This window comes from Phyllostomus discolor, chromosome 5 (genome assembly GCF_004126475.2).
Source record: "Phyllostomus discolor isolate MPI-MPIP mPhyDis1 chromosome 5, mPhyDis1.pri.v3, whole genome shotgun sequence".
In the NCBI taxonomy this organism is placed as follows: domain Eukaryota; kingdom Metazoa; phylum Chordata; class Mammalia; order Chiroptera; family Phyllostomidae; genus Phyllostomus; species Phyllostomus discolor.
This window is the reverse complement of record NC_040907.2, coordinates 92,540,526-92,555,487: the sequence shown is the minus strand read 5'-3', so window position 1 is coordinate 92,555,487 and position 14,962 is coordinate 92,540,526. Positions and strand designations below refer to the sequence as shown.

At 38.7% G+C, this 14,962-nt stretch overlaps 1 protein-coding gene across 2 annotated transcripts; it reads right to left on the bottom strand.

The window, feature by feature from the left end:
* Positions 1-227: 227 nt before the first annotated feature.
* On the bottom strand, positions 228-14,914 carry PAK1IP1 (PAK1 interacting protein 1). Of its 2 annotated transcripts, none has more exons than XM_028512051.2 (10): positions 14,597-14,914; positions 12,301-12,463; positions 8,769-8,889; positions 8,619-8,693; positions 8,136-8,188; positions 7,619-7,764; positions 7,425-7,522; positions 5,700-5,799; positions 4,848-4,971; positions 228-4,692 (listed from the first exon to the last, which is right to left on the bottom strand). In XM_028512051.2, the coding sequence occupies exons 1-10, from the start codon at positions 14,678-14,680 to the stop codon at positions 4,487-4,489; spliced, it is 1,170 nt and encodes a 389-aa protein (XP_028367852.1). In that variant the 5' UTR covers positions 14,681-14,914; the 3' UTR covers positions 228-4,486. The 2 variants fall into 2 exon arrangements, with proteins under 2 accessions (XP_028367852.1, XP_028367851.1); XM_028512050.2 differs by having other exon boundaries at positions 12,301-12,466; positions 14,597-14,913.
* Between the last annotated feature and the right edge of the window lie 48 nt (positions 14,915-14,962).

The following is a 14,962-nucleotide window of genomic DNA, read 5'->3' as shown; positions in this document are numbered from 1 at the left end:
AGAGAAGGCAAAGCAACTAAGGACCTCAGAAGCAGAGGAAGACCATGGTAGTAAATTCCTTAAACTGTTTCAGAGCCGAAGAAACTGGCAGCCCAGAAATGCCAACAATGCAAGGGGAAATGGACAGCCTCAGCAAAATCCAGCTCTTTCTAGCCAAAGGAGCACAAAAGGGGCAGCCTTGCAGGATGTAAAATTTTCAAGCAACGACCACTCTACTCCAGTCAAACACCATAGAAAAAAAACAAAACTGTGGCCCCACCCCAACCCAGCAAAGGGCTAATTGGAGCCTCACCTTTCACCCTCAGGAGGCAGTAAGGTATCCAACCTTCCAGCTGAGTGATGTCAAAAAAAGACCAAGTACAGAGCTTGCTCTTTCATCCCCACTGGCTGATAACAAGTCCCCTCTCTACCACAATGTCAGTGGTGACCCCACTGAGATGCAGAGCTCCCACCTGCTCCCAGCAATGATAAGCTCTCCCAAACCTACACAGGAATATTTATAGGGGCCTTGGTCATAATTTCTAAAAAACTGGAAACAACTAGATGTCCTTCAACAGATAGTTAACATGTAATGTAACTGTAGTATAACCACATCATAATGTAGACTATGCAACAACCTGAATCCATTTCCCAGTAATGCTGAGTGGAAAAAATCATGCCCTACAAATGTATAATCCATTTATTATAATTTCATCAAAATTAGAGATGAAGAACAGATAAGCAATTGCCAAGAGTTAAGGAAGTGGGTGTAGCTATAAAGCTACAGGAGGGAAGCAGCTATGAAAGGCAACATGAGGCATCCCTGTGGTGAAAGGAATGTTCTACATCTTGCTTATGTCACTCCTATATACCAGATATGTTTTACTTTAATTTCCAAGATGTTACCATTGCAGGGAACTGCGTAAAGGGTACATATTTCTATATATGACTTCTTATAACTGCATATGAATTTACAATTATCTCAAAATAAAAAGTTGAATTTTAAGAAGAACCGAACCCACTATTCCTTTTAGAGTCCTTGCTAATAGGAAATAAAAGGTATACATACAGATTGGGAAAGACAACATTGTCTTTGTTCACAGATGACATGACTGAAAGAATTCGGAAAAAACAAAACAAAAACCCTAGCTTACAGGGGTGTCAAAACTCATCTTCACCGGGGGCCACATCAGTCTCCTGGTTGCCTTCAAAGGGCTGAATGTAATTTTAGGACTGTATAAATGTAACTACTCCCTAACAGTTAAGTGAGCTTTTAACTGTTGCCGGGCTGGATAAAACAAAGTCCAGGGCCAGATTGGGCCTGCAGGCCTTGTATTTTCCACCTGTGCCCTACCATTAAGTAATTACAGCAAGGTTGCAGGATACAAGGTTAAAACACAAAAGCAATTGCTTTCCTATATACCAATAATTGACAAGTGGAATTTGAAATTATAAACACAATACCATTTATATGAGCAAACCCCAAAATAAAATAGGTATCTAACAAAATTTGTTAAGATCTATATGAGGAAATCTACAAAACTCTGATGAATGAAATCAAAGAACTAAATAAATGGAGATACTCACATTCCACATTCCTGAATAGGAGAACTCAATGTTGTCAGGATGTTAGTTCTTATTAAAATACTTTAAAAATTTTTAAGAAGATGTCAGTTCTTAACAAATTGATCTACAGATTCAATGCAATCCCAAGTTATTTTATGTAATATCGACAATCTGATTGTAAAGTTTACAGGGAGGGGCAAAAGACCCCAAATAGCAAACAATATTGAAGAACAAAGTTGGAGAACTGATGCTACCTGACATTAAAACTTATAATAAAGCTGTAATAATCACGATAGTGTAGCACTGGCAGAAGAATAGACAAATAGATCAATGGAGCTGAACAGAGTCCATAAAAAGATCACCACAAACAGAGCTCACTGACCTTTGACAAAAGCAACACAATGAAGCAAAGAATCTGACAAATGATGCCAAAAACACGCGAAGGAAATCTATACACAAAAGCCTTTCACAAAAATTAACTCAGAATGAATTGTAGATCTCAATGTAAAATGCAAAACTATGGAACTCCTCTAAGGGTAACACAGGAAAAAACCTAGATGACCTTGGGTGTAGGGTTTTTTGATATGATCCATGATAAAAATAACTGATAAGCTAGAGTTCCTTAAAAACTTCTGCTCTACAAGATAGTACTATGAGAAGACAAACCACAGATGGGGAGAAGATGTTTGCAAGACACATCTGATAAAGGATCATTACCCTAAATATACAATTAACTTTTAAAACTCAGTGGGAAAACAATCAGATTGAAAAATGGGCCAAAGACCTCTACACACCTCACCAAAGATACACAGATGGCAAGTAAGCATATGAAAAGATGTGCCAAATCATGTTATTGGGGAAATGCAAATTAAAACAAGGAGACACCACTGCCATACACCTACTAGATTGGCCAAAATCCTGAACACTGTCAACACCTAACACCAGTGAGGATGTGGAGCAGCAGCCACTTTTGCTTTGCTGGTGGGAAAATGATATAGCCACTTTGTAAGACAGTTTGGTAGTTTGTTACAAAAACTAAACATACTCTTACCATACAGTCCAGTGATCGTGTTATGTTCCTATTTATCCAAGTAAGTTGAAAACATGTCCACCTAAAAACCAGTATGTGAATATAGCAACTTTATTCGTAACTGCCAAATCTTGGAAGCAAGATGTTCTCCAGCAGGTGAATAGTCAACTGTGGTGCTTATTTAAGACAGTAGACAATATATAAGACACCAAAAAGAAATGAGCTGCCATGGCTGGTGTGGCTCTGTGAACTGAGCATCATCTTGCAAAACAAAAGGCTGCTGGTTCGATTCCCAATCAGGGCACATGCCTGGGTTGCAGGCTAGGTCCCTGGTTGGGGGCATATTAGAGGCAACAGATCAATGTTTCTTTCCCTCTTTTTTTCCCACCCTCCCCTCTCTCTAAAAAGAAATACAATCTTCAAAAAGATTTTTTTTAATAAAAAAGAAATGAGCTATCAAGCAATAAAAAAAGATATGAAGGAAACTTAAATGCGTATCACTAAATGGAAGAGACCAATCAAAAAAGGCTACAATACTGCATGATTCTAACTATATCACATTATGAAAAGACAAAACTATGGAGACAGAAAAAGATCAATGATTGTCAGATGTGGAAAAGAAATGAATGAGCTAAACAGCTATTTTAGGGCAGTGAAAACACTCAGCAAATATGTCATTAAATACTAGTCCAAATCTATAGAATATACACCAAAAGTGATCCCCTGCCCTGGTTGGTGCAGCTCAGTTGGCTGGAGCGTGGTACCGTAACCAAAAGGTTGCAGGTCAATTCCCAGTTGGGGCACATGCCTAAGTTGCAGGTTTGATCCTCAGCCTGGGTCTGGATGACCTCTGGTCAGATCAGACAGGAGGCAACCAATCGATGCTTCTCTCTTGCATCAGTATTTCCCTCTCGCCCTTCCTCTTTCTAAAAGCAATTAAGAGGGTGTCCTCCGGTGAGGATTTTTTAAAAAAAGTGATTCCCAAAGTTAAACTTGATGATGTGTCCATGTAGGTTCATCCTCAGTAAAAAACTTGCTATTCTTGTGAGTGATGCTGACAATGGCAGGGGCTACAGGGGCACTGGAAAGTCTCTGCAACTTCCTCTCAATTTTATAACCCCAGAACTACTCTTAAGAAAATAGTCTCAAAAACAAAACAAAACAAAACAAAACACAAACCTACCTTCATCCTTGTCTACAGGTCTGAAATAAGTTAACAAAGAGGTGCAATGGAACATCAGCACACGATTTGGTTCATTTCCTAAACGAGTCCCTCCTCTGAAGAGAGTGGCATTTCCAGTGTCCAACTGCTCAGGTATCTGATTTTGCCCAATCAGGAGGGATGAAACATGGGCCCACCTAAGTAAAACCTATAAATCCTCTAGATCAAATCATCTTTTCAAAACATCCAGTAATCTATGAGGAAAGAAGGTAAGAAATGATGACAGTATAAGCAACAGGCTGATTTGAAAACTACCTGTTAGATTAGCTACATGAATTTTTTAATGGCTTGAAATGGACAAAAAAAGAAATGCCATTTTCCATGACCTTAAACTCTCTTACTTACCTCTGGTAAAGACTGTGTTCAAGATTTTTTTGATTTTTGTATTACTTTGTATTACATTATTTTGAGAAAGACCTTTATTTGCTTTACACAACAGTAAAAATTCTATTACACACTAACATAATATATATCATGATATATACTGCCTACTAAAAAGTTTTGCTACTGTTTAAAAACAAAAAAACAAAAACCAAAAGTGACTTAGTGATTTTTTTTAACTATACATTTTTTTCCAAAAGAGGAAATTCCTAGCTTTTACTTGGCAGAAAAAAATAGGTACATTTAAAAAGAATGATTCCATTTAAAAGGTTTTTTTTCTTAAGAGAAATTTGAATTCACTGAGTTATTCATATTTTCTTCCTTTTTCTCTTCTTTTCCAATGTGTCTACCATTTTCTTCTTCTTGGTTGACACCAGGCCACTTCCTTTTGTTGGCTTCTTACTGACACCAGTTAAACCCCGTTTCTTCATGCTAGGTTTCGACTGCCTTTCTTCTTCCAGCACAACATCGCCAGATTCCTCTGTGCTGCTTTTGGACTGTTCTTCTTTACTTACTAAAACACAAGACAGTGTATGTAAGATTTTTTCTCCCCATTGAAAAAGAATCACAAGCTGACAATATAAAGTGAAGTTATCTGGGTCTCCTTCATTTCAATAATTCAAGAGGTAACAGATTATTCAATTTTTTATAACAACCAATTTCATTTACCTAGAGAAGGCTCTGCAGCTGGAGGAAGGCTTTCTTTCGGGTCTGTCGCACTATCTAGCCACACTCCAAGACATGTCAGCCTGGCGTTAGTGTTCACTTCACAAAGTAAAAATGGGGGAACTTCCTAAAACAAGCAAGAGAAATTCGTAACAACATAGGGGAATTTTAAATAATTTTCTTTTTTCTATAATCAACTCCTTAACTTAAAACACTGTATTTTCTTTAGAATAAGATATGCTGTTTAGAAGAAATCTATTATCTTGATTTCTGATTGATTTGGCTATGTCCTTCACAGAGCCAATTTCTGACTACTCAGAAACTGTAAATTCACTAAGGAAAGGGACCATGTCGTATTCATTTCTAGGTGTTAACAAAGTAAGCACTTAACACACCATATTCACAGGATAAACAAGACTGTCTAGGAGAGGGACACTATCAAAGGGAATTTAATATTCCAATTATCTGGTTCAAAACCAGTGTTGGTTCCACAGTTAATCAGGAATTTCCAATTTTTCTCTTTTTTTAAGTAATGGCAGTATTTTACCTAACAAAACATTACAGAGAACATCAATATACAAAAAAGAAGAAAGTAGAACCTCTCTGGAAAAAAAAAAAAAAACAGGAGTTCTCAGATCCTGCCAGCTCAGATTCACCAATGCCAACCCAAGTCAGCTCTGTGGAACCCTACCTAACCTTAAAATCATGAATATCAATCACACCTGAAAGACTTTTAAAGAGCTTGTTTCAAGATCTCTGACTATGACACTTAAAGAATTCCATCTCACTTGACTCAAGGCAATACTGACAGTAAGACTGCATTACAGTGTACTGATACTGTGCTAAGACACTGACCTTGTCCTGTTTAAGCTTCCACATTTTGATGAAACCATCACTTGATGCTGTAACAATAACATGATGCTCTGGAATTTCAAAACTGAACATGTCTTTTACCCTATAACAGAAACATTAACACCATAAATGATCTTCCTGTCAAATACCACTATACTGTAATAAGCTTCTATGCACACAGGCTCTTCCTTTTTCAGTAACTGTGCTTCACTTCGCATGAGTCAGTGTGTCATTTTTCAGGGTCTAAATTCTAAGATAAAACTATTACTTATATCTTTTAAAAAAGTTGAAAAAATGATGATGATGATATTATAATCAGGGTATCACAAAGGAAATAAAGGTACTTAAAACAAAGCCCCTCACCTCAAGAAAATACAAGTTTAGTATGGAAAGAAAAGACAAAGGTGAATCAAGGTTTCCTCTGATACATTAATTCCTCTCATTCTAATGCCACTGACCCTAGTCTAAGCTACTATCATTTTTGTTCTGAATTATGAAGCAGTATAATTGGTCTCTCTGCTTCCATTTTTGCCCCCTAACAATTTTTTAAATGTTAATCAAAACATGTTACTCCCAGGCTTAAAATTCTACAAAGCTAGGATTTGCATTGGAATAACACAGGAAAGGAGGAAGTGACTAGGAATATTTAAGAAGCAAGACTGGCCATAAATTGACCACTGCTGAAGCTGGATGGTGGGTCTACGGGGGCTGCTTCCTTAAACTGATTTATCTGCCTTTAAATTTTTCCATAGTAAGAAATTAACACAACAGAATCTTCAAAGCCATTTAATATAAAACCAAAACTTTTCACCACAGCCTACAAGGCAGTGCACCATTTGACTCACTTTAATCTATTAACACAAGTCTCCTGTTCCTGAAATGCACCCAGCACTTTCCCCCTCAGAGCTATAGTGTGCCTAAAATTCTCTCTTCTTTTTTAAGAACAGTTGCTTTTTTATCTCTGAGGTCCCACTCCCCCTTCCCTAATAATGTTAACTAGGTCTGTACAGTGATTGCAGTATTATGAGTGTTTACAGAGATTTCTTAAAACCTAACTTATTTAGAAAATAACTAAAACTTACTTGAGATGTGCAGCACACAAATAAAACACATTCAAGTATAACTCTTTACATTTTCACCTTTTTCAAAATTATAGTGGAAAAGCAGGGGCAAACTTACAACTGGATCTGAATCCCAGCTCTGTTGGCTAACAGTGGGGTCATCTTGGCAAAATCACTTAACTATGTAGTGAGACTTAGGGTGCACCCCTAGAAACACAGTGAGCAGTAAGAGGTAGCAGAGACTGGCACAAAACAGAAGTCTATAATGTCTTGTACTTCTTCTGAAGGAAAAGCAAATGCGGTAATAAAGGGGGGAGAAGCAGACAATGAGAATAAAGTAAAAGGCAAGAGTGGTCAGAAGCAAAGCTGAAGACTGTTTTATTTTTCCCCCATTCAAATATGGTTCACTTCAGGCCCCAAGACTGATGAAATTATTGGAAATGTATTTTGTGCACATGACTAGTCTTGACGACAACTTGGCCACTTTTGCACTTACTAAGGTCAAGACCTTTTCGTCGTCCACTTAGACTCCAGACATCATACATATGCGGGTGTCCATCTCTGCAACTGTTCATAAAAACATATATCCTGCTGCATCTAACTACTGCACATGACATTTGAGACTGTACCCATATACATAATGAACTGGTAAAACAAAAAAAAATACCTGTTTTCATGAGCTTTAAATTCACAGAGACACATTAATGAATCAGTATCAAAAAACCTTACAACTTCTTCATCTCCACCCACTGCAAGGACAGACTCCTGAGAGACAGAAAAAGAATGAGTAATCCAGAATGTCAAACAATTCCTACCATCATATACACACTAAATTTACATCACTCATTTCTGATCACTTACAGAAAGAAATGTAACAGAAGACACTCTCTTTTCATTTGTGATAGTGCCAGTAACAGATGCTGTGTCAAGACGATAGACATCTATTTTATTTAGTATGACAACTATGTATTTCTCTCCTTTTGGGGACCATTCCACTATGTGAGCATCTGTAAGTTAAACAAAATCTTTCACTTCATAAATAAAAAATAATCAGAATACTAAAAATAGCAAATATTTATACTTCACACTTTCACATCTATTATCCTACTGAATACTCAACAAGAAACATAATACATATTTTGCAAGTTCAATTTTAGACAATAAACTGGGTTCAAAGAATCACTAAAGATTATAGGGCTGGTCAGTAGTACAGCCATAAGAATTCCAATCTAACACGAAAGAAGAAAGTAACCCAAAGCATTTGCTTTCAGACGTACCACCATCATGCAGGCAAATAAATGTGTGCATGCAGGCACATGTGTGTATATTCATATTCTACCAAATTGTCATAAAACACATTCCAAACAAAAATACTCACTTTGTTTTATATTTTTTATGAATGCTGATCTTCCTTCCACAAGATTCCATGTTCTATAAAACAAGAAGCTCATTTATGGCACAGTCACGAACTTTTACGAGGCTTTAAGGTTAGCATAAAGACTCACTCAAATGTCAATTTACTAAATATGTGGCTATTCAGAAGAACTGCTGTCTCTCCTAGGGCAGCAGCTAAAATATTGATTCTCAAGATTAACTTGTTAAAGGGGTATTCCCACTTACCTTTAATACATTTAATGTATTTTCAAAAGGTTTCACATCATAAAACACTTTACAGTTCACAATGACTGAAAACTATTGTGTATGTTTCCATACAAAGCTTGTCATTTTTTTCCTACCATTACAAAAAGGTTCCCTAGCTTTCAACCTTTCCTTGTATCATAGTATTATGGTGGGTTCCTGCTGTACTTGAAGAAGAAAAATCACAACTGAAGTAAAGATGCTATTGAGCATTATGACTTACCTTAATGTCTTATCTGTACCCACAGACAGAGCCAACTTGCCAGATGGGTGAATAGAAAGAAAGGTCACATGTCCCCTAAAAGGAAATCAACAGTTAGCCCCCAAATTGACTAACACCTGGAGACTGCCAACGACAAAGGGCAAGACTCACTTGTGCGCCTTAATCGACTTCAGGCACTCCCATTTCTTTGCATCCCAGACACAAATGAGCCCATCTTCCGCCCCACTAATTAAGTGCCTGTTGCCATGGAATTTCAGGCAAGTTATTGTGCCTGTGGAAAAACAAAACAGGCAAAATTAATATTCAAAATTATTATTCTGAATGCAAATACCATTTCTGGTTTGAATGCGATGCTGTGATAACTAAAACATCAAATGTAAGTATTACTGAATTGAACCTTAAAACTTAGGTGGAAAAAATAACCTTTTAATATAGTTTTAAGCCTACTCAAGGATTTTCAGCAGTTTCTCTAGTTTTAGATATATATTTGACCTGACCAGTTTATTTTCTTGCTCTACATTCCCATAATCACATAAATAGGAGAGAGCTGGTAAGACTGAAAAGTCAAACAAAACTAACCAGCTAGCAGCTCACCTGGGGTAACAAACTGAAATGTACAGCCATACATTCTAAACAGCTACCCAATCACCCACATTCCAGAGCTGTTTTTTTTTTTTAATCCTCACCAACAGTATGTTTATTGATTTTAGAGCCAAGAAGGGTGAGAGAGAGACATCAATGTGAGAGAAATATCAATTGGTTGCCTCCTGCACATGACCTGACTGGGAATCAAACCTGCAACCTTTTGGTGCATGGGACAATGCTCCAACCAACTGAGCCTTTAGGCCAGAGCCCAGAGCTATTTTTAATTCAACTTCTACAAAATTCTCATCTACCATCCTAAAAACTTAACATGTTCAACTTTTCCACTATGCCCTCTCTCATTCCCATAGTTCAAATATTAAAAGGCTGAAGGGAGGTGAGTTGGGAAGAACCCAGCATTCCTCTTGCTCCTAAAAGCAGTCCATGCCATTATACATTTACCCTCAAGGAAAATTCCCTGTCCTTTGAAGGTGTCAGCCAGCTTCACTGCCCTGCAGCAAAACACTGCTTGCAGGCTGAATCTGGCTGGTGCACTGTTTTTGTAAGTGCACTTTTATCTGAACACAGCCTTACTCATTCAGTTACAAGACACCCGTGGCTGCTTTGACAATACAATGGCAGAGGTGAATAAATCCTAGCAGAGACCATATGGCCACAAAACCTAAATATGTATTTACAATACATTTACAAAATGACAATTTTGTCATTTATGGAATAAGACTGTGAATCCCTGGGTTACTAATGTTCATCTGCACACCTCCTCGTCAATCCTTTACATTTGCCCTTTATATTGAAAGAGCTAAAGAGCTTTGATGAGTCTGTACCAGCCCCTGATTCCTGTACTAAGACTATATGGGCTAACATACCAGCTTTCTTTCAAAGTGGGAGGCTTTAGCTATCTTTGCTCATGTTTTCCTGTTTCCCTACTATCCTATTTCTTACCCTGGATATTTTCCTTTCCCATATCTTCCTTTCCTGCCTATGGCTCCATCTGCTCCTTAGGAAAGAGCTTATTTAGACAACTGATGGAAAACCAGAATTTATATGAGGAATGAAGTAAATCAAGGGCCCTACTTCATTCATTCCCCCATCCAAACTCTTACTGTAAGTCCTTTTCTTACCGTTGAACACCTGTATCAACGGGTTTGGACAGACTAGTTTTGTTTCAATTATTCCTTCCAAGTCTTAGAAAAAGAGGCGGCTTTCTCATACAAACTGGGATTGGAAGACACAGGAAAAGAAATGTTTGTTGCAATGACTCAAAGTCTAGCTTCTGTCAAAACAAACAAACAAAAACAAGATACTTTTCAAAACAGTAAAGGACCATCTAATATGACAGAATTGATCACTTCTAATTTACTGCTAGACACCAATGCTTGAGGTGGAACTTCTAAAATACATGAAGACAGGATAGGAAAAACAAGTACCTGTCTTACCTGCCTTTAATTGCAGGCAAACAACTTCCATGGCTGAGATTCCCTAAACTAAGTACATATCTAATTGCTTCTACTAATTTGAGTTCTTCCTTTCCAATTTTCCCTCTTCTCAGATACATGTTAAACTCCTCAATCTTTGTCTCCTGGGAAAATGCAATGAAAGTAACATATAATTTTCAATACTGAGGAAAAAAGACAAAACTACTGTTCAGTCTATTTCTTGATCCTGCCACTATACTGGGCAATGTACCATCTGTGTGGAGAATCACTACTGACTTGAGAATCACTATTTCTTGGCTTCCTCAACTCTAGTGACCTTTGCCTTCTCTGTATTTTAGTCCCTCACACCCACGTCACAGATACTGTTACCATCCAGAGCTGTTCCACATCAGAACTCTTGAACTCTAAGATTTCTGACCCAACCTCACATCTTGCCAGCCCTTTCACAACTACCATTAATCATACTCCACCTGCTTGCTTATTTCAGAGATCTACAGACCTTAACAACCCATTTTTCTGTAGGCCAAAAACCTATTCTTTCACCAAAATTCTAATTCCCCTCTAATTCAATCCCTCCACACAAACCAAATTAACCTTCCTTGCTCTACAGAATGTCTATAGCTTACTGGAAACCGATGTTACCAAATCCACAGCCTCCAAATTCAACTGGGCGGCTCTCATCAGTCCTTTTGCTTGTTGTTAGTCAGCATTTCTTTCATATCCTAACTGCCAGCACTGTCCTCAAACCTTGATCTCTCTCTCTTTCCCATTCAATCCCTAATCTCCTTCTCAAGGACCACCAGGATTTGGCCCCATCTACTTCTCCAGCCACCTCAACCTTCATTTTACCCTTCTCATAACACTGCCCTGCTTACAGTTCCCCATGCACACCAGTGATTAAAAACATGGGCTCCAGACCTAGGTTCAAGTTCTAGTTCCATTGTTTTTAACCTGGGGCAAGTCATGTAATATCGTTGAACTACGGTTTCTCTTCTATAAACTGAAAATACAAGTGTACCTTTTTGGCACTACTGGTACATGATACTCCTTCAGTAAAAGCAGCTGTCAACATGATGTTGTTGCTTGTACTCCTCATGCTACCTGCTCTCCCTGGAATGCCCTCTCCCTCTTCGCAAACTTCACTTGGCTAACAGATGCTATTTCTTTTCTGATTTTAAAGATTTTACTTACTTTTAGAAGAGAGGGAAGGGAGGAAGAATGAGAGGCAGAAAAACATCATTGTGCAGTTGCCTCTCATGTACCTCCTACCAGAAACCTGGCCGGCAACCCAGGCACATGTCCTGAGTGGGAATCGAACAGGTGACTCTTCAGTTTGCCGGCCAGCACTCAATCCATTGAGCCATACCACCCGGGGCTAGTATTTCTCTTTCAAGGTAATTCAGATGTCATTTTAAGAAAGTTTTCAGTGAATATTCATTTCCTCCCCTTTCCCTCCAGACCGAGTTAAGTGCTTTCCTTGTCTTCCAATACAAATTGTGAACACCTTAAGAACAAAGAACAATATGTTTTTCTCATTTCTGTATTTCCTAGCACAGAATCTGGTTACTGAACTGTGCAACTGAAGTCAAATTATAAAGTAGTGATACCTCAACATTATTATCCGAAAGGATGTCATTTCTTACCATTGTGATGCACCAGGGCTCCATGGTCTACCTTCTTTTTCATATCATAAATATGAATTGTTTCATCTTTGCTCCCAGTGACTACAAAACGACTATTTATAGCCACCGCTGACAAGCAGGCTGTGTGGGCATGGTGAGTGAAGTCAGCCACAGGAGTCCATTTCTGCTGAAGAGTAAACCATATAATGAATGTCACAACCATGTCATAGTTCTCCAGAAACAGATAAATGGTTTCATGTGCCATGAAAACTATCAGTGGCTCTTACAAACAAAGAAAAAACTATCCCATGATATGTAGATTAAAACAAACAAGGAAGAGATAACTATAATAACAAGTCCTATAAAGGAAAATAAACAGGATTAGTAGTACGTTTGCATTATACCAACATAAGTCCAAGAGATTGGCTAATGATGAAGTTTCAAGAATTCTACACTCACTGACATGTAACTTTCATATTGGAGAAGTGTGACTGGTTGAGTGCAAAGAACGGATGCACACACACCTCTCAATTTGAAGGACATGCATCAAAAAGTATTAGCAAAACAAACAAACCAAAGAAGAAAAAACCCACCTGATTTCTTTGAACATACTTATAATGTTATTGTAAATTAATTCTTAAGTAACTACAGCAAGAGATAGTGCTTCTGTCAATCAAAACCCAGGGAACCTCTTTTCAGTAAAGAGACAACATTCCTTGGGGGCCTCTATGGCCCTAAGTGAATATTACAGAAGGAATGTTGGTTATGTGGGCTACTGTCTGTCCAGGCGTACTGGTTAATGGTTAAGAGCTTCAAGTGTCAGAGACACCGGGGATTTGAGTCCCAGGTCTACCAAATTTTAGCTGTATGGCCATGAGTAGGTCACTTGACATATCTCAATGTCAGGTTCCTCATCTCTAACATGAGTATAACTATATCTGCCTCAGAGGACTGATGTGAGTCTACATGTATCTGGAACATGACAAACAACATTATTATTAAGAAAACACAATTAGTAGCATCATCTTCAAATATTCAAAACATATCACCTTTCAACCAAAGACAGATTAATAAACACAGAAGAAAATAAACAAAAGCAATTAATCAAAACACACACCACTAATTTTCTGGTTAATTCAAGACTGATGCCTTGATTTCTCCATTAAGAAACACTCAATGTGCCCTGGCTGGTGTGGCTCAGTGGATTCAGTGCTGGCCTGCAAACCAAAGGGCCCCCAGTTCGATTTCCAGCCAGGGCACATGTCTGGGTGCAGGCCAGGTCCCCAGTAGAAGGTATGAGAGGCAACCACACATTGATGTCTGTCTCCAGCTCTTCCTTTCTCCCTCCCTTCCCCTCTCTCTAAAAATAAATCTTAAAAGAAAAAAGATTGCTTTGCTTAAAAAAAAAAAAAAGAACCTCATGAAATAGGTTCCTAGGAGATACCTAGGATTGCTAAGGTAAAAAAAAAAAAAAATAGTCCTGAGCCATCCTATTTTTAGTCCTGAGAATATGCTGTTTGACTATAGGCAATTTACTTTTTTACTCATACATCTCATAAAATACTTCTATTTTGTTGTAATTTCTCTCCATGCATTTGTCTTCCAGTCCTCGCCCGCTTACGCCTGGAAGATATCAGGCGCAGGATCCACACCCTTTGCTTCTTTCCACCTTCGTTGCCTTAATGTCCCCACAGTAAGGATCCAATAATGAGCTGGTGTCATCTTGAACCATCTCTAATATTTTGTAAAACTCCAGGACAGAAATTCAGTGAAAGAACAAACATCTAAACTGGCAGTCAATTTATAGGAGCAACACTTAAATACATAATCTACAACTCATTTGCTCCTTCACAGAAATGCCATCTTCCTTTGTGTACCGTAGTCATAAACGTGCCCGTAGTCATAACAGACAGGCACTATCTCGTTTCATGAATTGCCTACTCCATGTTTTTGTTTAATTTTATTTATTTTTAGAGAAGGGAGAAAGAGATGGAAACATCAATGTGTGGTTGCCTCCGGCGCGCCCCCTCCTGGGGACCTGGCCAATAACCTAGGAATGTGCCCTCACTGGGAATTGACGGATACTCTGGTTCACAGACCAGCACTCAATCCATTGAGCCACACCAGTCAGGGCTGCCTGCTCTATGCATTAAAGAGCTAACTTATACTTAAGTTTCATGAGTTTGATCTGTCAATTAATCTCTAAGAAATCACAGGGTGTATTCACTTCTCGTTTTATGTTTACCCTAGCCGTGCAGGGACTAGGCCTGACCTTCCCCCGTCCGCACCTCCGGCGGTCCAGCGAATAGGCTATTACCTCGTGGCCACCGCTTGCCTTGCGCTCCCGGTGCACAGCGAACCCAAAAAGGACCTGTTCGTAGCAACCAGCGACCAGCTCCATTCAGTAGTACACGTGCCTCTTTTAGCAAGCCGCGCTCAGCGTGAGAGGCGGAGACTAAAACGGATGCAAGCAGGAGAGGGTCCTTCCTCCACTGGCGCTTAAATAGACGTCATGCCACGGGACTGCCTTTTAGGAGCCTGCATCAGCGGAAACGGTTTCAGGGCTTGAAATCACGCACAGTTTTCAAGCGGAGAATAAGGAAGGAGACTACATGAGGAGGTTCTCATTGCTATGAAAAAAAAAGGGGATGAGCAGGCATAGTCTAGGAAGCCTTGAGTTAGG

Bases quoted from the DNA above. Each gene is read 5' to 3' on its own strand.
- PAK1IP1 (XM_028512050.2), bottom strand. From the start codon at position 14,680: ATGGAGCTGGTCGCTGGTTGCTACGAACAGGTCCTTTTTGGGTTCGCT. The intron at 8,890-12,300 runs GTAAGAAATGAC...GTTTTTCCACAG, and splicing joins AGCCCTGGTGCATCACAATG to GCACAATAACTTGCCTGAAA. The intron at 7,765-8,135 runs GTGAGTATTTTT...TTTAACTTACAG, and splicing joins CATAAAAAATATAAAACAAA to ATGCTCACATAGTGGAATGG.